Here is a 27,977-nt window from a genome sequence, read left to right on the forward strand (position 1 = left end):
ATGCTCCGTACTTTGACTTACGAGTAGTCCGCCGAATGTGGACTAACTCGAGGAAGAGGACTGAATAAGTCTGCCTCCTGTACCTCGTAAAGGGTGTATGTGTACCTCCTGTACGAGGTGCCACTCCATTAGGCCAGGCCATTCATCACCCAGTACTAGCTACCTAGGTAGGTATGAAGTACCTCCGTACCTAGGTACCTATAATTCCAACCCCCAATGTTCTAACCAGCACGGTTTAGACTCGTTCGGCGTGTGTGACCCAGTCTCCGTGACTCGCGCACCATTCCTCGCCATGTAGCGAGTAAGTACCACTCTGGAGGTGATGCTATCCCATTCCATTCCAGTCCAGTCCAGTCGAGGCGATTTGATGTGAAGTCGATGTCATGAATCATGAATCATGATGCATGGGCAACCGAACGCCTGGCCTGTGTACGGTGGTATGGGGTCGACAATTTATTATTCGGCTGCACGAGCTTGGTTAGATACCCCGTATGAAATGAATGCGCACGGGGCGCAGACGAAGTACAAAATAGAAATGTTTCGTGTTATAGAGGCCGCTCAATACGGAGTAGTTGATCTGTAAGTCATTCCACGCTGCATGATGATTACAGAACGTCCTATTTTTACAGCGTCGTTAATCATGAATCGTTCGGGGTTCAAAGAAAGCCTGCCTATCATCTTGTCAGAAGTTTTGTCAGGCTGTCATGTCATGCCATGCCATATGGATGTCAAACGTTATTTTATCTACCAGGGATACCCCAACTGACTGGATGGACTTGAACTTGATTAACTCCTGCCGTGCCGTTTGTCTCAAGTCCTCAACGGCTGACATTCGGGGGCTGGTTTCCATTTCCACCATCGTGCGTGCAGACAAGGTCTTCCTGCGCCATATGTATATTGGAACCGTCTGTGCCGCGGAAACCATGACTCGCGGGCAACAGTCATGCTTCGTCCTTCTCACTCCGGTTGATATGCAGGCATTTATGAATGTTGTGGATAGTGCTGTGGAACCATCATTTTCCTGGTCGGCCGTAAGTCGTGTTTGTTTCCCTTTGATTCTGTTCCCCATTTCATCCAAGAAACGCCCTCGCTGAAAAGAAAGTAAAAGAGGTCATCGCCATTGAGCTCCTGCCTCCTTTTTCAGCTTTTGCTCGTGTTCGGCTTGGTGGAGTTATATTTTGGCATTTTCTCGTAAGCATTGGGACTGGGCTTCCTCTTGGCCTTGGCATGATTGCAGTCATCACCGTGTTTATGATCATGACCTGATCTCCTGCCTCGCCGATTCCCACTCATCCGCGCACCACCGTCATCGGGGCTGTCACTACCACCACCGTCGCTATCGCTGGAATCATCGCTTGAGCTGTCGTCCTCGCTAGAGCTCTCCCCAAATTCTCTCGCCTTGTGGTATATGCAGCACACTTTGCTTGATTTTCGACCGAGACCTTCGTTATCAACCACGTCTTCGGCCCAGGTGATTCCTCGCCTGCGAGCTCTTGTAGTGCTTGTAGAAGATGCCTCATGGGCGCCTCGGAGGCGGAGAATGACTGGTTCTGGCGAGGCTGAGCGGGAAGATGCGGAGTTGGCCGATGTTATGGTTTGAGTGGCGGAGCCGGTAGGTTGGCGTGTTGAAGGTGCAAGTGTCTGGGTATTTGCAATGTTGCGGGAGCCATTAGGTCGTGGCGAGTTTCGAGAGTTTGGAGTATTACTCATGATGGAAGCTCTTGTTCTGCAGTCGGGTCTACTGCCTGGGTTGACGATGGACGAGTAGAGGTGGCGGAGGGCAGACAAATTAAAGGCTCTTGTAGGGAGAAGACGTTTGGAATTGGCGGCGTTGCTAGTAGTACAAAGGTAGAAAAAGTAAGAGGTAAAGAGTGTCTGGACAGAGCGAGAGGCAAGAAAGATGTTGGACGAGAGAGGGGATGAAAGTCGGTATATCTAGATCTTTGCAATCAGGTGGTTGAGATGTCTTGTGCGGAAGGTGATGGCTGTGCACAGACACAATGCTGATGAGAAGTTGAACTTGAAGGTGGTGTGGTTTGTCAATGTCAATGGCTGGCGTCAAGCAGCACGAGACAAAAAGCAAGGCAACAGATGCAGGTGCAGGTGCAGGTGGTCAGCGTCATGCGATCACACACGACGGGACTTCCAAAGGGGAAACTTAGGCGAATGCCCCCATAAGGCCCGATGATGTTTCTAACCGATCTGACAGTCATGCATTGTCGGGCGTCCAAGCAACGGCACGGGCCATACACCTACTTCGTACCTACATGTCTTCTTCTATCTGCACGCCGTCGGATTGATCCATCAGCTCTCTACCAGGTCTCAACACATTCTCAACTTCCTCCCTATCTAGGCAAGTACAGTCCTCGCCAACGCTGATTGCGTCGTAAACCACGTGGTGCCGGTGTCCCGTGGACATGAACGGAGGTCTGAGCGTTCGTGTGAGGGTGCATGGCTCGTGCTTCAGGTTGTAGTAGGTCTGGCCCACGGAAGTGGTTTTCAGCTGGCCTCGTCAACCTGATGCGGCAGTAGTGCTAGACCCTAGGGTTGAGCACATGTCTCTTTTGATCTGTGCATTCTCCGGAACGGCCTTCCCTCGTCCTAGAGGTCGATTATAATGACCGTGGGGGAAAGAACACGAGGAAGAGAATCATTTGAATGGAGTATTACTCTTTCTTTTGGCATGGGTGCATGGCTTTGTCTCAATCGTTCTCATACTTGGCCCACATGCTTCATGACTCTTCTCGCTTCTCTTATGAAGCATACTCTATCGAAAATAAATATGCCCAAGGTCTTTCGTTCCATTTCCAGGCACGCTGAACTATGCTTTTGTGGTATCATTGTGCCAATATCCCTCGAAAGAAAAGAGGAGAAACATGCTTCATCGTCCTACTGCTTGACTTCGTGTCTTTCGTTGGGTGTGCATCTCCACTCACTTCTTCACTCATCCCAAGGCCACTCCGCACCATTCGGATCTTCATGCACCATTGTCTAATCACACACATCTTCGCTGCGGCGCAAGACATATCTCACTCCAACATTCTAGCACTTGTAAAACAGCCACCCATCCTCGAACGCATCCTTCGAAGGAGATCGTTCCATGGCGTAGTGTTCCACCGATGGCTCATCAGGATGGATCCTAGCATCTGCTGCGACAGCTGCCGTAGCAAATTCAGTCCGGAGCTCTTCTTCTAGTCACAACTCATCATCTTGGTCCAGGTCTGCAGGTTTGATAAGACCTCCAACCTTCATATTGCGCTGACGTTCCGCATCTGCCAAGTCTTTCTTCTCCTGCTCTCGCTCCTCTGCGTAGAGCTCAGCATTGTCCCCGGCAAATTCTTTGAGTGAGATCAAAAAGTCTCGAAGATGAGTCTTGAATTTGGTAGCATCCTCGTTCAATGCAAACAAGCCATTAACAAAGTGCTGAATTTGGATTTCTTTGAGATTGGGGAACGCCCGCTGTAGGAGATTACCGGTGAACTCGCTGACGAATTGCTTGTTTGATGTCCCAGGAGCGGCTTGGTCGGGTTGATACAACGGTTGTGAAATTCTGTTTGCCTCCACAAGCTGAAACATACGAGCAAGAAGCATACATTGTGACTTGAATCCGGCCTTGTGATCAGAGTCGGTAAGGACAAAGAAAACGTCTTGGAGGATAGAGATGTAGAATTGTTGGAAGAAGACACCCGCAGTTTGGGGATCGGTATCGGCCATATTGTTGATGAGCTCGAGGCACATAGAAAGACCGGTATTCTCAACCTCGCGATTGTCGTGCTTACTGGCCCACATGCAAGAATCAATCACAAACTTAAACTGTCTCCCATCCAATTTCAGTAGTGCTGGGAAGCAGAACAGGTTGATAGCCTGCAAAAGTTTGAAGAATTCGACACGGAATTCAGGGTAGTCATGGAAGTCCTTGTTGATCATATCAAGCGTACATTCAAAGATGCTGTCCATGATAGGGGAAATCTTGTCGTCCATAAGGTTCTGGAAAACGTTAGCAATGCTGCTTTGACTAGTAGAGCCATCTCTGACCAGGTGCCGAGATCTTCTTGGGGTCCAACGTACATGTAGCTTGTGAATGATCGTGGTGGTCACACTCAGAACCTCGGCATCTCGAGCATCAGGTACATTGCGCTGATAGTCCAACAAAATGGCATCCAACAGTGGTGGTACCATGCTGTCATTGACCATCTGCAAGTCATCTGCTTTCTGCACGTAGATGTCAACAAGCTTGAGGATTTCCTTCTTGATAGTCCGTAGACCACGAACTTTAGGGGTCTTCGTTGCGACATTACCTATAAGGCTGTTAGTAGAGGAATGTTGGGGGTGAAAGTACGACTCACCTCCTGATGCTACCGAATCGGATATCAGTTGACTGGATGCTCGGTACATATTGAGCATATCCATATAAATGCGTCCGATTTGAGAGTAGAAATAGCTTCCAATTGACGAGCAAGCAGCAACATTGGTTTTCATGATGTTACCGACAACTTTGATGGTTTCAGCGTCCTGAAGTATCGCTGGGTTGCTGTTGGCCTGCGCAATGATACTGTCCCAGGCAGTATTTGCGAATGACATGAGATTATCAATCAGTCGGTCTTGTACACTCTTCTGTCCCTGTGCAGATATCATATAGCCACAGGCCTCATAAAAGGTGTGTACTTGTTGCGGGCTCAGGTCCATCGTGATCTTCCGCATGTTACGGACAATCTCATCAATGAAAGGTTCGGTCTCACCCGGCTGAAGTGCAACAAAGTGACGCTTGCACTTGTTTGCGATCTTGATAAAGGTATCACAAGCCATGTCTTGGACACCTTCGTGAGTTTCGTGCATGAATTCGAATAGTTTGTTGACCACGGTTTTCAGAAATTTCCAGTGCGCCTTCAGGAAGCGAGGGTACTGGCCCACGATGTACATGATGTTGCTGGCCACCACAGCCTTGTTATCTTTGCCTCGCTTCATTTCGGTCAGTCCGAGGAGGTCTTTGATCACCGTTACCAAGAAACGTTTCTCTGTGTCCTCATTCATCGCACCAGATATCGAACCAATGGCCCAGCAGAGAGTGTTGCAGTTGTTCCATGACCATTCTGATCCATCCACTTGCCGCTGCAATTTGTCCGACATGATGTTCTCGGTATCAACAACGTCCAAGTGAGTCAGGTACACCAGGCATTCACGTGTAGTTTTGTAAAGTTGAATGGTATCGCTCTCTTTGACAAATTCTCGAACGATTTCGCCCTCGTCGTTTTCCACAATGAGAACTTCTTCTGGTCGCACCATCTTTTCAACCATGACTTGCCTGAGGCTGGTGAGGATTTGCGAGTACTTGTGTTTGCGAAGTGGGTAGTTTGCTAGAGTACTTGGATGAGGTGCTCCCCCGTTGGTCAATCCGCCCATGCTGACCAAGGGATTGAGTTCAGTAATGGGGAGCTGCTGCATTTCCTCATAGAGTTCTTGGACCAACTTCGTCCAGTACTCCAGACAAATCTTGAAAATCTCTCGATCATCGATCAAACTTATTTTGATAAGATAGAAGTGACCATGGAGAAGATAGTCAGCATTTGGAAGTCGTTCAATGGTTTGAAGATGGACCGAGAAGTAATTGCAGAGAAATATTGCGAGGTTGAGAATGTACTCTTGTTCTCTAGGGCCAGCTTTTGCATATGCCTCACGGAAGTCGGTATCAAGAGGTAAGGTACGGGCGACAACAGTCAGGGTCTCGGTGAACATCTGTACCAGCTTATCATCGTATTGATACTGCTGACCGAGTTGCAGGCCACCAATCTCAGTAAGGCATTTGAGAGCGATATTTCGGAACTGGTCAACCTCGAGGAAGCGAGAGACCAGGGTGTCGATGAGTTTTGTCTCAAAGATGAAACCAAGAGGGATCCAGTTCAGGAATCGAAGTAAGGTCTCTAGAGTGGCCTTGACCAGGGTGATTGAGTTTGCGGTGGTGAGGACTTCGTTACAAAGTTGAAAGATTGAGGAGAACTCGGCGCACATGGTTGTCTTGAGGTTCTTAGCTTTGGTCGAGGTCATTTGATCTTGAGAGAAATCAAAAACTTCTTCAGACAGCAAGCGCAGAATAGTCATGTTGTTCTCGCAGACTGACAGGCCAGTGTGGCATGCTGAAATGATTTCGTTGATGAAGGTAGGCCAGTTGTGGGGCCATTCTTGCTTGAGGATGGTGACGAGGGTGAGATCAAGCTTGTTGATGAAGAGCTTGTTGGTCTTGAGGGCTTCTTCAGTCTCTGATGAGGACAGAATCTGGCCGACGACGAAGTTGCGGATACCCAAGCACTGATCTCGCGGTAGGACTTTCCATCGAGTGTTGACGACATCGTCCAGGACTTGCAGACCCAAGTATTTTGTTGGCAAGTAAGAGGCCTCTTGTAAGATCTTGTCCACCATCAACCAAGCGTCAGGATTCGACTTGAATTCATTGAGCTTCTGCTGAGCCTGCTTTTGAATTTCGCCCTTGCCTTCTTGGAAGGCTTTGACGGTGGCGTCAAGCTCAGCGACGGTGACAGACATGACTGCTTGGGGGTGTGAGAAGGCGGACGCTCAGAGAGCGAGTGGAAGCACGGTTTGTGTGCCAGTAAGGGCGGGGTGGTGGGCAGTCGAGGCTGGGATTGATATGCGGATGCGATAAAAGAACCGAGGGGCGGCAATTGAAGAAGACTGCGAAGGATGAGAGGCCAAGAACACGGAGAAATGAGGCGGTTCGCAATGAGGATTGGGCTTGCAATTCGAGATGGCAGGTGGTGAGGTGATCAGAGGATGAAGGAAGGGTTGATTGTGGTGGGTGAAAGAGAATTATGCATCAAGGGAATTAAGGCAGTGAGTAAGTAAGTGGTAGTGGTGGTATTTAGTGAATTGAACTTCAACGCAACTTCCGGTGCTGAAGTGTGCACTACAAAGTGGAAGTGGCAGTCACACGCACCCAAGCACACGCACACGCAATTCACGCGTTCCAGTTGATAGAGCTGCCCCAGGCCTGCGCGATGCGATTAATCAACGATACCGAGTTTTCGTATTTATACCAGCAATATCTAGACTTCATGTGGAAGCTCAAGCCTTCTTTGACATTGTCCTCATCGTCGTTCTCGTCAACTTGGATCTGGTGCTTCCATACCTTTCGATGAGCTACGGAAATACCATCTAGGAGGTATCTGATAGCCTCAATTGCCACGCAGATCAGTCTTCCAATGTGCATCGTCATATTATGCATTCTACTCCGTACCACTACCGAGACACTTGACTCCCACCAGGCTGCAGCAGCCACAAGCAGCCCAACCATCACGTTTCTGACTAATGTACTTTTCCCCTCCCCAACAACAACCAATAGTGATAGACACTGCCACCTGGGTATCAAGGTATCGACTTGGAGCATTCAAAGTCTTGTCAGATAAAACTTAATGATCGAGAAGAAGCCACAGGGCAATGGTTGACTTGATCTCGAACATTTACCATTCATTGTCAATTACCTAAATACTTCAACTTCACGTTGCTCTGGTATTTGATTTATCTGGTATCATAATCATAAAACACAAACTGCACACTAGAAACCTCAACTAACTGTTTTTCTTTTTGGTATATGGCTTTTTTTTGATTTGGTTCTTAGTCACTGGTTCCAACTCCAGTAGTGTGTTCGGTGGTTTTTAGATCGCGCTCTTCACTCTCTTTGCGATACTGATGGTACGCCGCTGCCATCTCCTCCTTGGACGAAATTCCGTTCTTCTCAGTAATCAAATCCTTGAGCCATTTGTTTTCCATCTCGAGTTGAGAAATTCGGGATTCGAGTTTGTTGTTCTTGTCTTGGACCTCCCGCACTGTCGTCTCCAACGCCTGCTCTCTCTGCTTCTTCTTGACCCGGAAACGTGCGCTGGCAGCAGTGTTTCGTCGTCGTTTGTCCTCTTCAGCAGCAACGCGTGACTTGTCGTCGGTATTCAAGGGCGAGGTGACCATATGATCCGCCTTGGATCGGGCGGAATTGCCATGCGTTGTGGATGTTGACGGGGATCCCCGATTCTCAATGCTGCCAAAGCCGGCTGCAGGAGCCGGTTGAATTGGTGTATTGTATGTGCTGTAGAATGCACTGGATTCGGGTGCAGATGTCTCGATACTATGTGATGCGTAACTGGGGACAGCATCCGGTGCTGTCAATAGGTCTTCATACTTGATGTTGTGGTTATTCTTAGGATCGTTCATTTCGAAATTATATGTACCGTCTTCAGGGAGAGAAGGAATATCAAAGTGTGTAAAGTCGGTGTTTGTGAACATAGCCAGGTCCTGGCTCAAGTCCAGTTCCTCGGTCTGGAACTGCTCTTGCTCAAAGGGCGACGTCAGAGAATTCAAGCTGTTGAGATACTCTGAAAAGTTCGGCCCTGTGCGGCCCCGATAACTTGACATGATCTTGAGGACGAGGTAGGAGTAGGCAGAGTGGTATCTGCCTCAACCGTCGAGCGGTGTTGTTGAGTGGTGGCTATCCAAGCTCACCCAGGACAGAGGTCGCCCAGTGACTCGAGGAGGATTCTGACAAAGCCGTTGAGTGTCAGTGGCGTTCGAGATGGAGCGCCAAAGTCGCAGCTATGTTGGCGACTACGACGAGGAGAATCGTTGGACTCTCGACCTACAAGAGAAGGCTGCCGTCGTTATGGGCAGAAGGAGATAGTGTAGAGTAGGAAGAGGAGTGGTGTGTGGAGGGGAGAAAAGTGCATGAGAAGAATTGGTGAGGGCAAATTGCGTGAGCGTCGGGTGAGGGCACAAGCGTGGGAGTTGCAGCTTGGTAACCCTTAGGCGGGGCTTAAGGACGCAGGGAACTTGTCCTGGGAGTCTGGGACTCGTGGGAGCAACTTGTCAGTGGTGGTCGGGTCAGGCCAATATTTCCATTGGGGGGGATAGGTTGTGTGTGGGTGCGGTGGGCGGCACCAATCGCCTAGAGGAGAGTGGCCGAAGGTGGGATGCCCACTTGATTCCGTTTCTTTTGACTTGTTTCGGGAATTGCAACTGCTTGGGACACTGTCTATGACCAGTTCGTCCGAGATCTTTCCGATTGCACCCTTCCGGCGGCAACTTGCTCAGGCGGTTGTCAATTCGATTACTTTATAAGAAGCCCGAACCTAGGCACATTTCACCACCGCGTCGTTGTTGCGTTCAAAAGCAATAACAATAACAATCCGACGCTCTAAATAGTATTGATCACTCTGAACTCTTGACCCTGACTCAACTTCATCGCTGGAATCGACCTCTCGACGCCCCGGGCCGGGAGTGACGTCTACAAAATGAAGACAGTGCGCCGTTCGAAATATTTTTATCAAGTGATGACGGTTACAATAATGATCTCATGCCAGTCTTATCCAGCCCCTGTTGTGCTCGTGCCAGTTTAAGCAATATCGTTGAGAGCCGTAAGCTGATGAGTACACTGGTCTTCGTTGATCCATTTGCACGCCAAGACAATCATCGCTTGGGCTAGAGAGTCTTGTCTTGACTGTGTCTTCATGGGTCATCACATGTGAGTTCGTACTTGGTCTACCCTTGCTCTACGAGGAAGAGGTTCAGATCTCAAGAATGGTTGTACCACAATAACCGCACCTATCGTTGAGCTTACCCCCCCAGAGAATGAGCTGGGGGACACTCGTGATTCAGCTGCAAGAAAAGCACGCGATTGTCCGCCAGCAGGCTCCTCGACGTATTCGACACCTTTAGTGTGGGGAACCTAGGCTCTCCCCTCCAGACCCTTCGTTTCTGAATCTTCAATCTGAATTGCATGTGGTTGGCTGGAGAGGCTGTCGTCTTCAGCTCAATCTGCCCTCGCAAACCACTTCTGAGTTCAATCAATGTCTAGAGACCAAAGTGAAGAACTCAGCTTCATTTCGTATCCATCGAAAAAAGGTACGGCCGACTAGTCAAAACTCGAATGTTTAAAGTTTGTGTGCGGTCGTACCTCAAAACTCAATCACATGCCGATTAATAATGCTGGTGAGGGGAGAACTTGAAGATTCCGTCATCTTCAGATCCGAGTCTTGCGATGTCGGCATCATCTTACTCGTAGAAACGGGGTACTCCGGAATAGGACTAAAGAACCGAACATATGATCATGTGACTTGCTTGACGCTTCTGACTCATGCTTCACATTATTCCACGGCTACTTGACTCGGTTTGTTTACCATGACGATCTCCCTCTGCACTCAACAACTCTGCCTCAATACCTTCATGTAAACAAATCGACCACCCACCCCAATGGCCGCCAGATCGCTGAACCGGCTTTCCCGGGGCTCGCTGCTTAAATTGGTGCGGCTATGGCTTGACGATAGCAGTCGCTGTTCACCTTACCTTCTCAAAAATCGCAAGTTCTTCGAAGCCGACGATGAAGACTACCTTTATACCCCGGCCGAGGATATCACGGGCTTGTGTGAAATCTACGCAAACCTGAAAGAGAATGTCAAGGCGGGCACCAAGAAAGACATAATTGACCGAATTGTTGATGGCGATTGGCGGAGAGGTTTATCCCTGCATCAACATGCAATGATAGACATGGCATACCTGGAACAGAACGATACTGCCCTCCGATGGAGTGCCCTCCAGCTCGTTCCTTCGGAGCAGGAAGATGCGAAGCTGGTAGATTCGGGAAATCTTCATGACAGGAGGAGAGGACGCAAGTTGAACGAATTCGACTCGGGTCGCAAATATCCTCAAGTCTCCGTACCCGCATTTCTAGCGGCGCTAAGGGCAGAGATCTCACCACTCGTCAAGGCCCATTATCACTTGCATCGATTACCTGCACCATATGATCTCTCCATCATAAGACTCTACATAAGCTCAACAACCACCTTCCGACCTTCTGGGAAGCAGATACCTCGACGTGCGAAACATGCCACTGATGGAGGAAGAGTAATGTACATAGCACTTCCAGACAGCTGCCCGTACATTTACATCTCACTGTCCGGCTCTACAAGTTCACGAAACTCCAAATCGAAGTTAACATCCAAGGTCGACATCGCGGCAATGAAGAAGATCGTCATCGAAGCTATACCCAAAGCTTTGTCACGACCACAGCAACGATGGGCTCTTCAGACCACAAAACTTACCGCCAGATCGTTACACAGTATTGCTGCTCTTAGGGGAAGTTCCAACCCTGGTACATGCGGTGGAGCCTACAGTGAATTCTTTTCGACAGGCACTTCTTCGACGACTAGTCCTGTGGATGTACAAGCTCGAGACCAATCACAAGAAGATGAGGGGACACGATTGATAGAGAAAAGATTTGGCTCAATGACTGGTACTCATCATGCAGCCTTGGATCGCGTCCATGTCAAGATTGAGAATGCTGCCAGCACCAATGAGGGAGGTGACACAGCTATGGAGGATGACGATCCACTTGCTATCGGCTTGAATTTCTCAGGCGCAGACGTTTTCTTCGGCTTAAAGAAACTTGCAGAACTGGGGAATGATCATTTGGACTTGGATAAAATGCCTGCTTGGATGACTGGCGAATTGGGTAACAGCAGTTTCAAGGTCTGAAATCTGGCTGCAGGAGGAATCGTGTTTGGATTTACGAAGTTTCATGACTTTATGATATTGATATCCGGCGTATGCGAAAAGACCAGGCTTTATACTCTCTTGAGGTGGACGGGCTAGCTGCCAGCGTTGGGCAACCTTTCTGTCTATGTGTACAAAAAGAGCACAGAGGATATCAACAGGATGTCGCAATCACGCACAGTCATTCTGTTGAAAAGTGACAGCACTAGACCATAGTTATGGCGATCGTTTAATGCTAGTAACATGTCACTGGAGCCTATGTCCTTCTTCTGATTCTAAATACGTATGGTTCATATGGTCAAGATATGCACGATATTGCATGGAGCTAGAAATCCTCAGAGACGGAGTACTCCATGATCGCAACCCACTCTTTCTTGGACTGTCGGCGCGTTCGGCGTGATAGTAGTTATGACTCAAAGCATTCATCACTTTTCTTAAACCCGCGAGAGACATACCTCATCTCCTCTGATTGAGTTGGACGAAAGGAACACATGAGCCGTCGAGGTATCATGTAGCAAGATGTTCTGAACGGAAAACACGTCAAGAATAATCGTACTTTGAGCATCATTTCACAACACAACCTAAACCACGTCAAACGATACCTCCTCACATTACTAAGTATATTTAAATACGAACTCGTAAATCCAGGCCTACATACCTACCTGGAGCCCAAAAGATGGCCCAACCAACAAACACGCAGCTCAACACGAAACGAACGTGGACACGAGATGGCTTCGTGATCTCGACCGACGCCTCTCTAATCCCCATCGCAGCACTGACACAAGCCTTCGAGTCGTCACAACTCTACTGGGCGAAAGGGCTGCCCGAGGACGTGATGCGCGAGATCCTCGAACACTCACTCTGCTTTGGCCTCTACACTACCACATCACCACCAACAACAACCTCTGGAGAGACACCCCCAGCACCACCACCGCCAACGAACCTCATCGGCTTCGCGCGCTGCATCACCGACCGCGTGACGCTCATCTACCTGACGGACGTGTACATAGCGCCGGAGCACCAAGGCCGCGGGCTCGGCAAATGGCTGGTCAACTGCGTGCAAGAGGTCATTTCCGACATGCCGCATCTGCGGCGCAGTCTGTTGATCACGGGCGCCGGCGACACGGGAAAGCGCTTCTATGGCGACTTGATGGGCATGCACGAGGTGAGTGCTGCGACGGGTGATGCTGTTGTCTTGAGTGCGAGGGGGCCGGGGTGTTCGTTTTGAGGCGTGGGCATAAATACACTGATTAATTAGAGAGGGTAGGGCACTGTTGGGGGAGGGTTCTGGCAGGTATTTATGGGGCCTTTGGTGCTTGAGAGAAGGGGGTAAATCATGCTAGGTAGGGAGGGAATCTGGGATAGATGGTCTGCTGGACAGGACTGTCTGATTTACAGATCAATGGGTGCATGGTGGACATAGATATACACTATAGATCGAGTGCTTTGGTGTCCTTGTCCTCTAGAAATATTTCAAGGCAATATGTGTACAGGTCTTTAAAATTTAGTGGAAGCTTGATCATTCAATATGCAATTGCTCTAGAAGCCTGCGTTAAGGAGAGTGTCTGTCCCAGCAGGTAAGGATGAACTCGTAATCGGATCCAATGCAGTGATGAAAATAAAGCCTGGTACCCACTGTCGCTCTGCTTTCGGATGTCCACGAAAGCTCAGCACTCAATCAGAAAGCCGGCCATGAAGCTAAGTATTGATACTCTGAAGTACATATGTACGAGGTACTTGATCAATCTACTTTGACCACCCAAGTGGACATTTGAGATGTCCAATGCAATGGCGAATGACGTTCAATAGGTAAGCATCGCGACTTGAGCCTTCATCATAATCTCACGCCCACCAAGCACAGATGTGATCATCTCAGCATCAGCAAGCCTTTTTCTTTGTCCATCTTTGCCACATCCCTGACTAGCGCAACAAATGCCTTTCTCTGTGCTTTGGGATGTGCAACAACCTTCATCAATTCCTTGATGGTAATACCCTCAGCAGGAATTGCATCCTTGATTTCTTGCATGCTAGGTAGCTCTTGTGGCGATAGTGGTGGCGCAGGTGATCCAGCACGGGAACTCGGTTGAGGGGTGCGGGTGCCAGGAACACCTGGAGGTGGAGATGCCGACATCTTGAGCTTGAGTCGTTGTCGGGCGCGACTTGCATCAGACATGGCACCGCCATCCCGGTCAGAGGCAACATTGTCTGTGTCACTACCAGCATTGGAACCTGCAACCCGTTTCCTGGCCTTGTGGCCGATTGCAGAAGAAGGATCCAAGCTCTGGGGTGCTGAACTGCTTGGAGGCACATTTGCAGGGGACATTGGTCTTGAACCACCTGGTGTTGGCTGGGTGCTTGACAAGTGCTTGGACTTGTGTTTCTTCTTTCGGGTTGATGCATCGGTGCCTGATGCGTCAGACAGATTTGGGGAACCGGGTCGTTTGAGAGGTCGATTCGACGAAGACTTTTTCTCGCGATCGCTAAAGCCACCAGCTGCTGATTGTTTTTCTTTGCGATTATTAGGTGTATTAGTTCCTGATGAGGATATGCCTGCCGCAGCTTTGGCAGCTTCTTCCTCACGCTTGATGTTAGCAAGACGTTCGCGTTCGAGGCGCTCGCGTTCTTCTTCCGAGTCGGTCTATTTATGACTCAGTTATTTATCTCAAGAAATTGTTAAGGTATTGAACTTACCGAACTGACATCCTCAGAGTCACTGCCATGATTGTAATTCCGTTCTCTTCTCTCCAAAGCCTTCCTTAGTTCACGGAAGTTCTTCTTTTTGGCTTCTGCCTCACGCTTCTCTCGCTCTTCTGCCTCGTCGTATTCTTTGAGATCTTTGAAGTCTAGAAAGTTTGCGGTCAATTGGTCTTCCTTAATCCTTTTTTCTGCAAGCTTCTCATCCTCATCCTTATCGACGAACAAAGCGCCTTCCTCATCGTCAGCAAAATCATCTTCAAAGTCGAGATCTGCCTCTTCGCCACCTCGACCTGCGATTCCCCCGGCTTGAGCACCGGAAAAGAGACCTCTACTTTGCTTGGATGTGAGTTCTCTTGCAGCTTCAGCCACACGAGCTTCTCTTTGGCGAACCAACCATTCAGGGTCACTTCCACGTTTCTTCATCGCGGCCTCAACCTCTTCAATAGTCATCTGCGGCGCTAATTCGCGTCGCGGCTTGAATTGATAATATTTCTCAACTGGAATGATGCGGAATCTGCCCTCAGAACCATCCGCAGACTCCAAGATTAAGGCTGCATGTGTGTTCATAGAACCATTCTGGTGAGATCCAATTAGACAATGTTTGTTATCAAAGTCTTCCAAGTGCCATGGTAGCTTCTCTTCATAATTGGTCTGAATGCGACGTTTTGCTTCATCGGAAAGGTCAGAGCGGAACACCTGTTGGGTCTTCCTCTTGAAGTTGTATATCTTCTTGCCCGCATTCTGAGAAGGAGCTATCTGTGCCAAATTCGCCTCTCTTTCTTTCTGTCGGACTTCCTTTCTCCGAGTCAATTCTTCTCGTTCAGTGGCGTTGAGACCATCCTTTGGTTCGATTTCTGGCTCGTCTTTCTGCTGCGGGCCTGGTGGGGGCGCTCTGGGATCACGCCTATGTAGTCGAGCAGGTTTTGGGAATTCTGCCTCGTTTCGAATGTCGGGGGTTTTGTCACCGGCTAGCTGTAGAAGGTGGGTGCGAAGGTTGTTTTGAAGATCACGCTTGGTGGTGACGAGCTTATAATCTTTGAAAGGGATGCCTTCAGCGGTGATGCGAGGATCACTGAACCCACTCACTTGTTGACTCGGAGGTACTGCAGGTTTGGATAGAGTTTGTGCTTGAAGATTGTTGGGAGTAGACGGGCGTAGGTTTTGTGCTTTGGGTGGAATATGACCATTGACAGGAGGAGTCAGATGGCCATTCTGGAGAGGTTTGCCAGGAGGGACCGGCCGCCGGGGACCCTTGAAGAAGGGATCTGACTGTGGCTTCTTTCGTTTTATCACAACGGGGGCGCCTGGAGGACGGTTGGCAGGTCCGCCAGGAGGAACGGGACCTGGATTCATTTTGTGGGTGGGTAGGTGCAACGCATGTGTAAAGTCGATGTTGTTACTTTAGCTATGAGCACGAGGAATTTGGTGGATGCTGGGTATTGATGGGAGTGCGTGATGTGAAAGTGATAGTGGTACCGAGTCGCATTGGAATGTGAGAAACGCGTGTGTGAGAGGGTGGTCGCTGTGCTTCAAATAAGTTGGCGGCCTACCTGCTGGCAAGACGCCTCGAGATCCAACGCAGGTACTACTCGTAGTCCTGCTGTCTAGCAGGCGGTAGGCGGTAGGCACAGTACGGACGGAGTACATGAGTCGGACTTGCACTTCTTGCGGAGCCCCTTCAATGCCAAGCCGGGTCGGAAGATAAGTCCAGCCGCAGCGATGTCACACGCTCGGTGAAGCTTCCTTGTTGAGTGACTCATTTGCAGGGCCAATCAGCTACCCACCTGGCAACTCTCCACCACAACTTGAACTTCACTCACAATCAAGTCATCAACACTCTTGACATCCGACCTACCTACTGCTTCACTTTACTTTCACTCGACATGCCAATCTTCTGGCTTGTCGATCTCTTTTTTTCAGTTCTTTCCTTGTAATAAAAACTTTCAAGTCTTCTACTTTTTCCGTTGTATGTTCTTGATCCCCCTACTTTTTCGGCGTAAGTTGATACCTGAGGATGCCTTGACCAGGCACCTAAGTTGTTAATTTTGCCTAGATGGACTCGACGACGCCTGGTCCGCCTGGTCCACCTGGTTTCAACCCACATGTTATGAGCCAACTCCAGGACCTCTCTCAGAGGGGCAGACGGAATCAGAATGGAAGAGGTCGTGGAAGACAACAGGCATCTCGGCCACAACCAGCCCACCCTCAACAGTCCGCCGATTGGTCAAATCAACCTGAAGACTTTCCCCCACTTGGTACTCAAGTTCCACCCAAACCTTCTCGTCTTGGAGGTCCTCATGGCCCTTCTGTAGGACCTCTTAACCAGTTCCACACATCAAATCACAATAATCTACTTAATGCGCATCATGATCCAATTCAATCTTTCAATTCTACGCAGCCTCATTCACCTCGTGAATTCCAAGAACGAGCACGGGGAAACTTCAGAAACCAGCGTTCTAACTTCCATTCGTACTCACATCAATCCCAAACCTCTGCTCCATTACCTTTGCAGACAACTTCTTCCGTGCGGCCACCACAGTCGGGTGGACAACTGTTCAATCCAAATTCGGACATGGCTTACGGCTCAAATCAGCATGCTCAGCGTGCTCGGCTCGTCGTCAGCAAGAAGCAGGCAGATTACCTTCAGAGAGTCGGATTGCAGGCTTACCAGACTCATAGCTTAAAGAAGGATGAGAGACTCAAGAAGGAAGCCTTTCGCCAAGAGTTAGAAATTGTCGCGCGCGATGCCCTTTCCGCCGCTTACCCTGGTTTGGACTTGAGCCAGATCAAGTTGAAATGTTTTGGCAGTCTTTCAAACGGGTTTGGTCTTGCCGACAGCGATATGGACCTTCTTCTTTCGTTACCCGATTACCAGCAAGCAGATTCTGTCCATGAATCCCAATCACAATCCGAGCATCCACAATCTACTTCCGGTGCCACTTCAATCACTGAGGAACATGGATTCAAGGTCGAAGCTCGTCGTATATTGGAAAAAGCTTTCCTTGATTGTGGATTCGGAGCAAGATTACTTACCAACACTCGAGTTCCTATCCTGCGAGTATGTTCACACCCTGGGGAAGAACTTCTCCATAACTTGAGGGAGAATCGTGCTGCGTGGGAGAAGACTTCATCTTCTGGAACTGCAACCGAGGTGGGAGATAAAGCACCCTCCACGCCTACAATGTCAACACCATCAAATAGTAACGAAGCTTCGGCCGACCTTGATTCGGTTCACAAAAACCTTGCAGAACTCAACCTAACCGATGCGGTTCAGCCTCCACGAACTTCACGCAACAACCCCAAGTTGGAATTCAATGGAAACGTCGGAATCCCCTGTGATATCAACTTCTCCAATTTTGTTGCTATTCACAATTCCGCCCTTTTGCGAACTTACCATGACTTTGATTCCCGTGTGGCGGACCTGGGATTCTTTGTCAAAGTCTGGGCAAAAGCCAGGGACATCAATACCCCCTATCGTGGCACATTGTCAAGCTATGGCTACATTCTCATGGTTCTGCACTACTTGATGAACGTTGCAAGGCCCCCAGTCATTCCAAATCTGCAAGCTCTTGCCAAAACTGAGGATGGCTGGTTTCCTGATCGCCCAGTTGAGCTTTTTGAAGGATTTGACATTCGCTTCCTCCGTGGCTCAAAGGAGCTTGAAGAAGTGCGTTCTACAATGCCCAAGAACCTCGAATCTACTGGCCAGCTTCTCCGTGGGTTCTTTCATTATTACGCAACACGAGAGGGCTTTCATTGGATGCACGACGTGATTTCCATTAGGGAAAGGACAGGTCGCATGACCAAGGCACAAAAGGGATGGACCGAAGCGAAGTGGTCACAGCAAAGTAACAGCCAAGTTCGCCTTCGCTACCTCCTTGCCATTGAAGACCCATTCGAAATCGAACACAACATCGCACGGACAGTTGGCCATACAGGTATTGTTGCGATTCGTGATGAGTTCCGTCGTGCAAACACAATACTTGAAACACTTGGCACAGATGTCGAGGTGCCGCTCGATGAATTCCTCGAACCAGTCGCGAATCGTGGAGACACGTTGAGGAAAGACCAAGAGTTTCATCGCCAGAAGCAGCTCCAACTCAAAGAGCAACTGGAAGCAAAGGAGAAAGGTCAGATGCTCAAGACCAGTGACGAGAGTACTGAGGTCAATGTTGATGGTATGTTGGGAAATCCCAATTGGGCGCAACCCCAAGGCACTGATTTCCATGCCATGAATAACCACCAACAAAGGGGCTCGAAGCTGACAGGGAAACCATCTCAGGGAATGGAGAAGAAGCAACGACCTCCGTGGAGCCATCGAACGGTTCAAATTGAAAGCGATAGTGAAGACGATGATTCCAGAGATTCGAAAACCACTCGGACTGATAACAGCCTGCCTGATAGCGACACAGTATCATTACAAGGAACCAACAGTCGGTGTTGGGTTAATTTTATGCACGATGAAGAGTATGTCGAAAATGGGTTTGACGAAGACGGCAACATCATCGGCTGGGATATGGATACACAGGACGGACGTTGGCTACAATGGCGAGACAACAAGATTCGTGCGGGGGCGAAATTGTCAATACATAAAACAAATCTTCGAGAGCTCCATGAACAGTGTCCTTTTGATCCCCGACGACCCATTCAAAAGCAACCTAATTATCGAGAAAGACAAAAGAAAAAGCAGCTCAAGCGACCACCATGGCCTCTTCGACCAGCCGAGCCAGAAGTGGATTCCAGTGATCTCTCTCAAAAGAGCCACACCAAACGCCCCCAGCCTCGTGATCGGGTGAGCAATCCAAGATTCCAGTTTATCGCCAAGGATGAAATGCCATTGCCCTACAAAAATACCTACTTACCCACCACTCCTCCGACTTCCAGCGAGCCTACGAAACATCAAGCACCTTCCAGCCAGCCCACAAAACACCAAGCAGGCCTTCTTCGGCTTATGAAGTCGACGACTGAATCTGTCCCAGTCCAACGTTCCGCATTTTTGGCGAAGCCAGAGTCACCAGTCATTGGTATGGATAAGCTTAATGAAAGATTCTTTGGCGCATCTTCTCATTATGGCGACAATACTCTTCAGTCTTCCCAAGAGGTTGATTCAGAGGAACGTGTAGTTGTACCAGCAACCCTCTACCCTGGAGTGAAGAGAGAGGAACGACCACGGGAGGAAGATCCCAACATCATGCCTATTCCGGAAGATCTTGGCTTCCAATTTGATGCCCGCCAACTACAGGATCTCGATGCCATTGCGAATGGAGGCAACGGTTGTGCTCGTGGTGGAGCAGGATACAGTGTTGAAAGTGAATACGAATGGGGTGGTGGAGGCATGATGGGTTACAAATACAGCAACAGTACTCGTGAGATGGAGAAGAGTGATACTCACACACCGTACGAGGGTGGAAAGGGAGATGATCAAGGACTGTTGAATGAGTTACCTGGAGGTTTGGAGTGAGCTCCTAAGCAGTGCAGGAATGACCTGAACGTAATTCATCAATAGCAGGGTGTACAATATGGTAATACTTGCAACATCTGGATTGGAAGGGCGCTACTTGTGCCTCTGATATCCAGTAGATGCACTTTCGAGTGGTATTTAGACATGGGCGAGCAAGAGCTGTCCTGCTCACTCAACAATAGAAGATAGATATTATGGTGCTGCACTAAAATTACACTGCAATAGGAGATTGTATTGATACCATTTCCCAAGGACGACCGACAAGCGATTGTTTCATCCTCAGTCACCAAACGCGCAATAGCGATTGGCCGCAGAGCCGCGCCTCAAGCCTTGTCCCCCATCCCCTGATTCCACCCACCTCCTGATAATCTGAAACACCTCAAGCTCCAGCTGATGCACTTTCTAATTGCAACAACACCTTGGGCATACGTTTTCTTTTCTCCTCTACAAGACGATAATTCTTACAGGATATATAATTCTTATCTTAGGCGGGTCCTAAAAGTAATCGAGAAACGACGCCGCAAATTAGTACTCAGTACAATTAATCCCAAACATCAACACGAACTTGAACGATAGTCAACAGTCGACATACATCTCAGCAGGACTGAAAACAAAGTGGAGAGCTCTCTATCAGTTGTAGAAAATCTCTCTCTAAACCAGACTTGAGACTTGATATCTGCAGAGACAGAAGAAAACCGCAATAATGGTGACCGCCCCATCGACCTCGAAACTGCCAACATCATCATCGCCGACCCTGGGCCAACCGAAGCCATGGTATCGCTACGTCAACCTCGATCTACTGGTGCGAATCCTGGTCAACTCCGTCTTCCACCCATACATCATCTTCATCTTCTATCTGACCCAAGCGGCGTTGCACGTGCACCGTGAGCCACTGGCATACTACACGCTCTGCTACGCGGCGCTTCTTGGCGTGCTGGAGATCGGCGCCAACATCAACCACCGTCTCACATACGGAAAGCACCGTGAAGTCAAGTGGGAGAAGGAAGTCGTCATCATCACCGGCGGTGGCAGTGGGCTGGGAAGGGTCCTGGCGGAGATGATCATGAGGAAAGGTGGGAAGGTCGCTATCCTGGATGTTAAGGGGGCTGACGAGGTGGCCGAGGATGCCATGGAGAGGTGGGATTTGGTATGGGAGAAGTGTGATGTTGCGAAGGAGAGTGAGGTCAAGGAAGCAGTGGATAGGATTGTGGATGATGTGAGTTCCCCTTTTTCAACCACTGATGGTCTCTCTTCTATGTTGGTTTGTGGTTTCTCTTTGAAATCGACCTTATGGATGATTACACCACAGATGTCACTGTAAATAAAGAGGAGCCATCTGCTGACATCTTACTAGCTCGGCGCGCCGACTGTACTTATCAACAATGCTGCTTCTGGAATTACTGGTTTACCACTGCTGTCTTCAATCACCAACCCCACGGTATTATCCCCAGCACAGGCAGCGAAGACACTAACCATCAACACCGTTTCACACTTCAACACACTCTCCGCTCTTCTTCCTCACCTTATCAAATCTCCCCAAGGCGCCCACATCGTCACCATCTCCTCGATCCTCTCACACCTAGCACCAGCTTCACTAGCAGATTATACCAGTTCCAAATCCGCGATTTCATCCCTGCATCAAACCCTGCAACATGAACTCCGCTCTCACCCGGACCCTTCAGCTTTTGCCAGGGTGAAGACTCTGCTGGTCGAGACCGGTCAGATCAAAACACAGCTGTTCGCGGACAAAACGTCCCTTCCTTCATATGCGGAGTTCTTTGGCCCCGTGCTCGAAGCCAAGGATATAGCGAAGGAAATCGTCAAGACCATTGAGAGAGGCGATGGTGGTATTCTTCGTATGCCCTTCTATGCTAAGTGCATGCCAATTTATTCCCTGCTGCCGGGTACGGCACAGGCTTTGGTGAGATGGTTCAGCGGAATTGATAGGGCGATCGGGGCGGGGAGCAAGACTTCCTAAGAGTGGGCTGTTCTCGAAGGCTGTCGTAGATCCGAATCTTGTTGAAACCAGTCACGCACATCAATGCTATGTCGATAGCTCATATAGCAAAAGAATATCTTCCCCAGCTGCTTCAGTTGAGAATAACAATAAAGCCACCTCTCCAGGTTCAATCATCGTCGTGAATCGTGATGCCGACCTCCTTGACCACATCAGCAACACCAAAATCACTTCCGTGGTCTTCATCTCGACTTCCTCTTCTCGGGACCTGCAAATTGGGTGCTTTCTTCTTCGTCGCATCATCCCCATTCAGTTTCTCTGCATCAAGGCTCATAGATTTCGCTGTGACACCGTTCCCATTCGTTTTGCCTTTCCCACCATTCTTCTTTTTGTTTCTCTTTTCGCGCTTCTTCCGCGTGCGCTCTTCATCCCTCTCCCTCCTCTCCCGCTCCTCCCTCGCCCACTTCTCGTCGTCTTCTTCTTTCTTCGCCTCCTCATCCATAACCCTCAACCTCTCATACTCCCTGCGCCTGCTGGCCTTGTAGACGTGAAACTCTCCACTGCCCGCGCCAGCTGACGAGCCCTGCACGTTTGCGACAATCTCGGGGGGTGCGGGCAGGCTGGACTTTGTGGAGCCAGATACTGGTGGGATGGTCACTTGTCTGTTGGGGTCGAGGAAGAGGTTATCAATCTCGTTGGCTTGGGATGTGAGTGCGGTGTTGGCGCCGCGCGCGCGTTTGATGGGTCGTCGCGATCGTGGATCCGCTGAGGTTGGGATTGATTCAGGAATTGGCTCGGACATGGCTGATCAGTCGAGGAAAAAGTGGGTTGAATTGAATGGATGTAGATGTAGTGTCGGATAGAAGCAGTGATGTTACGCAAAAGAGCCTAAGGCTGCTACTAGCAGTGGTTTGGGCAGTGATGTCCTCGAACTTTCAAGAAATATTTTGTCACATGGGTTTGCTGCTGGATGCTCTAGGCAGAATGACGCAGTTTGATATCTACGTCGGATCACTCTTGGGGGCTAACATTTGGATGCTTGACCGTAGACACGACTCAGGCGCAATTTCAGTTACAACGACTCGTACATATTCTCCATCACCAGTTGCGTCAACGTGGGGCAATAGCAGAATCGAAATGGGACAGATGGAGTAAACCTTGCGAGGCTCGCTTGCTCTCACAAAGATACTGAAGCATGAATACTAATCGTTCGCAGGCGACCAGGTGGCACGTAACTTGGTGCCGCGGCTGCAAGGCTGGCGTCCCCTCACTGGCACCGATGACCTCGGCCGGACTCGTCTTGCCTTCAGGCACCCCGGCCTGCTCTCACTCTGGCTTGCCCCGGTTAAGAGCCAATCAACAATGGGCACCTTTCGCCAGCATCAGTTTGATTACTATCATTTTCCCAGGGAGAGCTGTTGAACTCCTTTCAACTTAGAACATTTTTGTTTTCTTGATCAAGCCTCAGTCGTGATTCAAAGTGTTGCAAGCAATAGGAGATCAAGTCAGGCGGTGAAGACTTCACTTCAGCTATTTGCTCCTTTCGTGGTATGTACAACTTATCGGTTTGGCTACTTTGAGCCTCAGTTACTCCGATATCTAAACGCAACAGAGTAACTTCTGGATTTAAGTCGGTTTATTGGCTAAGCCAGCTCGGAGTCTAAATAAATCTGCCATCATGTCGGCTCGTGGATACAAATATGAGGACGCTCTCCTCGAAATTAAGGGCCAAATTGGAATCATCAAAGTACGTGATGCTCCCTCGTTTCCATTCTGGAAATAATGATACACATGGCCTGGTGATATACATCTGGCACCAGATCAAGTAAACTGCCTGCTCACTATTGTTGGAAACATATCACTTTTCCACACCGCGCCATCTGACAAGATAAACTTAACATCCATTGATCCTTGCCCAGTTGAACCGACCCAGTTCCCTCAACGCTTTCGGTGGACGCCTTCTCATCGACCTAGTCACCGCACTACGGGAGCTCGATCAGCATCCAGACACCGTCTTCACCGTGCTTACTGGTGAAGGGCGTTTCTTCTCCAGTGGAGCCGATGTCAAAGGTTCGTAGTTGCCTCTCCTGCAGCTACCAGCTCTGTCTAGCATCATTGTCCTTCTACTCTCCATTGCCCTTTAAAAAGCCTTCAAGCTGTTTGAACTCATGGACCAAAAACTGACATTGTACTCTGTACCACGAACCTTATAGCCGATTCAACAAGGTTTGACAAGGTATATATCAGCGATGCCGAAAAGAAGATCGATTACGCGGGTGGAATGTATAAAGGTAGGCTTTTCCAACGTCCGACGATAGTCCCCATTCCCTCTTGATCCCACGAGCTTCGCAACCGCAATACATCGGCTAAAATATAACAACAATCCATAGCGATCGAGCTACTACGCTCGATGATCGACCACCGCAAAGTCCTAGTCCTGGCCCTCAACGGCCCGGCTGTCGGCGGTGGCGCAGCCTGGTTCCCGGGTGTCGCGGACATAATCCTAAGCGTCGAAGACGCCTACCTGCAAACACCGTTCAGCGCACTGGGCCTCGTCCCCGAGTTCGGCTCCGCGACTACCTTTGCCCAGTCCATCGGCGCGCACCGCACCAACGACTTCCTGATGTTCGGCACGAAACTCTCCGCCAAAGAGCTCGTGGATGCCGGGCTGATCAACCGTCTCTTCCCGAAGGACGGGTTCCATCAGCGTGTGATTGAGTTCCTCGAGGGCCAGCTCGAGGTCAACGATGGGAAGAGCATGATGGAGATGAAGAGGCTGCAGAATCTGCCTTTGAGGGGTGAGCGCTTGCTCGCCGTGTTCAATGCGGCCGATGCGCTGGCTGAGCGTATTGTTGAGGATGCGCCCACCAAGCGCTTTGCAGCTAAAAAAGCTCTGTTGTTGGGTATGTTTCGCTTTCTTCCACCTTCTTTGGCCTTTCGCTTTATGCGTCTTTTTCTCCCCTGTCTTCAGTTTAAATTCTTCGGACACTTACGACTAACACGGAACTCTACAGCCAAGCGGGAAAAGCAATCGAAGTTGTAAACGCGAGATTTGGAATTCAAATGTGGTACCACGTCAGCTGTCAGATTTATATATCCACGAAATAGTAAAATCAATGGATGCCGTTGGGCACTTCAAACTTGAACAGAACCGAGGATTGTGATGGAAATATTCATCAATCACCCCCACAATTCAAAAATGAGCTTCCTAAATAGTATGATTTCTTTCTAACCACTTACGAAAACTCACCAAGGAACAGTCGCGCCTGAGTAGTCTCTGAAACCACCATGAGTGCCCTCATCCCCCTCACTCTTGAATCTCGCATTATCGACACACCGCAACAGACCCGCAACACTGATATCGATATTGACCAGCCTCGAAGCAAACTCCGGTCTCTTCGCCAAGTCCCGAAATTCCGGGAACGCGCGCGTCAGATCCGTCTGCACGGGGCCCGGCGTCAGCAATTCAATCACGATATCTGTGTACTCGGTGCTAAGTTTTCGGATCAAGTGGTTGAGTGCCGTCTTGCTGAGTCCGTATGCTACGGTTCGGGCGTGGCCCGTCGAGGGAATCAGTGCCAACGACGCGGTGCCGGAGGAAATGGCGAAGAACTTGGCCGGTTCTGTTCGGTGCGGAGATGGTGCTTGGAGTAGAGGAAGCGATGCTCTGAACAGGAGCAGTGGGCTGATCGTGTTTAAAGTGATGGAATCGTGGATCTCCGAGGCCGGAACTGAGACGGTTGGACCTCGCCAGGACATGCCGCCTGCGTTTGCGATGACAACGTCGAGGTGGTTTATGTCGTACTGTCGCTGCACTGTCATGATCGCTTTAACCGCAGAGTCGGGATCCATCGCCTCATAGGGAAGTACAATAATGCTTGCGTTTTCAGCTTTTGGAAGTTCATGGAGAGAAATGGAGGTTTCGTGCTCGGGATCCCGGACCAGGGCGATCAAGGTCGTGTTCGGACGTGCGAGGATGAGACGTGCTAGACCATATCCGATCCCACGGTTCGCCCCTGTGATGAGATATGTAGTAGTCATGGTGGATGTCTGGAAGTGAATCTGAGGATAGGAGAATCGAAGGGGAGTATTCGTCGCAAGACTGAAAATAATGTCCATGGGCTCGAGCCATCTATATGGCAATTTCTCTCTGGGCTCTGCCTGATGGACAGTCAAAGCCTACGCGGCTTCAGCCAGGTTTTCACCACACCCATCCCCAACAATCATCTCGCCTAAGAAAGCACCATTCGAGCACGACTGAGCGGTTCGTACCTGTGGTCGGAGTTGGGCAATGCGTGCACTATCTCCGGTAACTCCGATGCACGATGCATCAGATTGAGGACTAGCTAGCAAGGGAGACTCGACAAGCAGACCTTTCATGCATCGCGGGAAATGCGGGCAGGCCCTGCTCTAGGAGCATGTTTGGCAGGATGCGGGACTGTGGAGATAAGGTGGCATTTGATGGCGTTCGATCATGCTCTAAGCTAGCCCTGCTGTTGTAGCATGGGGGACTGTTCATTGAGCGTAGTAGTGCGACGCTGGTGTACCCAAGGGTCAGCTCTGCAAGAGTCGTTGTTCCTTGTGCAATCAGCATTTTGCTTAGGCCCGATGAACCCTCCCGGGCACAAGATGCTATTGTGAATAGAAAATTGTCCCTTAGCGTGCCGGTCGGTCGATAGTAGCCCGAAGACTGTCGCCGGGTATAGGTCTTTCTGCAGGCTCCACCTATTGGGATTGAAGCGATAATTTTCTTCGTCGTACTTAGCCATTTGCACCACCCAGAGGGGCCCGGCCAAGGCGATCTATAGACTCGATCGTGCAGACGACCACATCCTCTTGAACTCTAACCACAAACCAACATGGCAACTCCGGAAACCCTTAATTGCAGTACCTAGTCCTAGATCTTTTGGGCCTTCGATACATGCTGTACGCCCTTGGTGTGGCGAAGAAGAAATCTCATGGGTAGCCATGGACCTGAAACGTCCCTCAACAGCTACCTACAGGCACCCAACAGTGGGTGACAATTAACCCAAATGTTCAATTACATAATCACTTCACGAACAGTGCCGATTGCCAGACTATTGTATACATGAGTGGTTGCAGAATCATAGTCCGCGGACTATAGAGCAAGAATAAGCCTGGAATGATCAACAAATAATGCCGAGGTATCGCTGGTACCCAAGATTGTGGGGAAGATTGTACTCCGACGTCAGCGAATATGATTGACCACCTATTGCACCTCATCTTCCTCGGCAAGAGATTGACGATAAAGGAACAGCTTTTAAACTCGATTGATATTGATTCGAGTCAAACAGTATGTCAAACTCGGCCAGCCCAGAGATACTAGGGCCTTCGCCGACACGACTTCGCCAAATTGCCTTGATTGCAAAAGATCTCGAAAAGGCTAAGTATTTGCTGGTAAGAGAGGGGCGTTGAGATCTGCGAACCTGGAAACAGGGGCTTATGACAATGTTACAGACCACGATACTTGACACAGAGGTGGTGTTCGTCGATCCACAAGTGGCTCAATGGGGATTGAAGAATATCCTAGGCGAGTTCTTTTGATCTTTGGTTGATGGGACTGAATCTGATGTCATCAGTCGCAATTGGAGGAGACATCATCGAAGTATGCTCACCCTTCAAGCCAGACACAACCGTTGGAAGGCTGCTTGAGAAAAGAGGTGACGGCGGTTATATGATCATCATGCAGACCACAGATGCAGCCGAACGACGGAAATATATCGAGTCCAAGAAGTTGGCCAAGGTGATATTTGGTTACTCACATGAGGATGTTGTAGGGGTCCAGTATCACCCCAAGGGAATCGCCGGTAGGACCCACTATCTGATCCTCATTGGAAATTCTCGATATTGACTGATTTCATCATAGGAGGGATGATGCCTGAATTGGATTCGCATGCCCCATTGGCAACAAATCCAACCCCGCTAGAAACACCATATAGTCCATGGCATGCCTGTGGTCCAGATTTTCCATCATACTCTGCGGCAATGGAGCGCCGTTCTCATTTGAGACTTATAGGTGCCACCTTACGCCTCTCACCAGAGCGTGGAGACATTGATGCCGCTGCGCAACAATGGAAGCATTTGTTTGGGGTTGAGAGAAATGGCAACACGCTGGAATTTACCAATGCTAAATTGAGATTCGTCGCAGGAGTGAAAGGTTGCGCCGAAGGCTTGGAAAGCATAACCATTGGGGTGAGAGGAAAGGCAAGGTACGACCGCGTGCTAGACCTGATAAGTAGAGAAGGCATCCAAGAAGGACTTGCTGAAGATGGTTGCGCAATCATGCTCGGAGTCAGG

The 27,977-nt window shown here is 49.5% G+C and overlaps 11 protein-coding genes across 11 annotated transcripts; 5 read left to right on the plus strand and 6 right to left on the minus strand.

The window, feature by feature from the left end:
* Nucleotides 1-1,140: 1,140 nt before the first annotated feature.
* LTR84_002248 (uncharacterized protein) lies at nt 1,141-1,710 on the minus strand (the record flags this gene model as incomplete). The annotated part of the gene is made up of 1 exon (XM_064845862.1): nt 1,141-1,710. One exon carries the CDS (start codon nt 1,708-1,710, stop codon nt 1,141-1,143), a length of 570 nt encoding a protein of 189 aa, XP_064706716.1.
* A 1,485-nt stretch (nt 1,711-3,195) lies between these two features.
* Nucleotides 3,196-6,537, minus strand: XPO1 (Exportin-1; the record flags this gene model as incomplete). The annotated part of the gene is made up of 2 exons (XM_064845863.1): nt 3,196-4,298; nt 4,347-6,537. 2 exons carry the CDS (start codon nt 6,535-6,537, stop codon nt 3,196-3,198), a joined length of 3,294 nt encoding a protein of 1,097 aa, XP_064706717.1.
* A 1,086-nt stretch (nt 6,538-7,623) lies between these two features.
* On the minus strand, nt 7,624-8,415 carry LTR84_002250 (uncharacterized protein; the record flags this gene model as incomplete). Its single annotated transcript, XM_064845864.1, has 1 exon — nt 7,624-8,415. The coding sequence occupies one exon, from the start codon at nt 8,413-8,415 to the stop codon at nt 7,624-7,626; it is 792 nt and encodes a 263-aa protein (XP_064706718.1).
* A 1,830-nt stretch (nt 8,416-10,245) lies between these two features.
* LTR84_002251 (uncharacterized protein) lies at nt 10,246-11,526 on the plus strand (the record flags this gene model as incomplete). Its single annotated transcript, XM_064845865.1, has 1 exon — nt 10,246-11,526. The coding sequence occupies one exon, from the start codon at nt 10,246-10,248 to the stop codon at nt 11,524-11,526; it is 1,281 nt and encodes a 426-aa protein (XP_064706719.1).
* A 694-nt stretch (nt 11,527-12,220) lies between these two features.
* Nucleotides 12,221-12,772, plus strand: LTR84_002252 (uncharacterized protein; the record flags this gene model as incomplete). The annotated part of the gene is made up of 1 exon (XM_064845866.1): nt 12,221-12,772. The coding sequence occupies one exon, from the start codon at nt 12,221-12,223 to the stop codon at nt 12,770-12,772; it is 552 nt and encodes a 183-aa protein (XP_064706720.1).
* Nucleotides 12,773-13,411: 639 nt separating this feature from the next.
* LTR84_002253 (uncharacterized protein) lies at nt 13,412-15,594 on the minus strand (the record flags this gene model as incomplete). Its single annotated transcript, XM_064845867.1, has 2 exons — nt 13,412-14,182; nt 14,236-15,594. The coding sequence occupies 2 exons, from the start codon at nt 15,592-15,594 to the stop codon at nt 13,412-13,414; spliced, it is 2,130 nt and encodes a 709-aa protein (XP_064706721.1).
* Nucleotides 15,595-16,294: 700 nt separating this feature from the next.
* LTR84_002254 (uncharacterized protein) lies at nt 16,295-19,702 on the plus strand (the record flags this gene model as incomplete). The annotated part of the gene is made up of 1 exon (XM_064845868.1): nt 16,295-19,702. One exon carries the CDS (start codon nt 16,295-16,297, stop codon nt 19,700-19,702), a length of 3,408 nt encoding a protein of 1,135 aa, XP_064706722.1.
* A 703-nt stretch (nt 19,703-20,405) lies between these two features.
* On the plus strand, nt 20,406-21,680 carry LTR84_002255 (uncharacterized protein; the record flags this gene model as incomplete). The annotated part of the gene is made up of 2 exons (XM_064845869.1): nt 20,406-20,918; nt 21,057-21,680. The coding sequence occupies 2 exons, from the start codon at nt 20,406-20,408 to the stop codon at nt 21,678-21,680; spliced, it is 1,137 nt and encodes a 378-aa protein (XP_064706723.1).
* A 148-nt stretch (nt 21,681-21,828) lies between these two features.
* LTR84_002256 (uncharacterized protein) lies at nt 21,829-22,461 on the minus strand (the record flags this gene model as incomplete). Its single annotated transcript, XM_064845870.1, has 1 exon — nt 21,829-22,461. The coding sequence occupies one exon, from the start codon at nt 22,459-22,461 to the stop codon at nt 21,829-21,831; it is 633 nt and encodes a 210-aa protein (XP_064706724.1).
* An 876-nt stretch (nt 22,462-23,337) lies between these two features.
* LTR84_002257 (uncharacterized protein) lies at nt 23,338-24,702 on the plus strand (the record flags this gene model as incomplete). The annotated part of the gene is made up of 5 exons (XM_064845871.1): nt 23,338-23,406; nt 23,579-23,729; nt 23,873-23,950; nt 24,050-24,562; nt 24,674-24,702. 5 exons carry the CDS (start codon nt 23,338-23,340, stop codon nt 24,700-24,702), a joined length of 840 nt encoding a protein of 279 aa, XP_064706725.1.
* A 203-nt stretch (nt 24,703-24,905) lies between these two features.
* LTR84_002258 (uncharacterized protein) lies at nt 24,906-25,700 on the minus strand (the record flags this gene model as incomplete). Its single annotated transcript, XM_064845872.1, has 1 exon — nt 24,906-25,700. The coding sequence occupies one exon, from the start codon at nt 25,698-25,700 to the stop codon at nt 24,906-24,908; it is 795 nt and encodes a 264-aa protein (XP_064706726.1).
* Between the last annotated feature and the right edge of the window lie 2,277 nt (nt 25,701-27,977).

Source organism: Exophiala bonariae (genome assembly GCF_035927105.1).
Source record: "Exophiala bonariae strain CCFEE 5792 chromosome Unknown scaffold_12, whole genome shotgun sequence".
In the NCBI taxonomy this organism is placed as follows: Eukaryota; Fungi; Ascomycota; class Eurotiomycetes; order Chaetothyriales; family Herpotrichiellaceae; genus Exophiala; species Exophiala bonariae.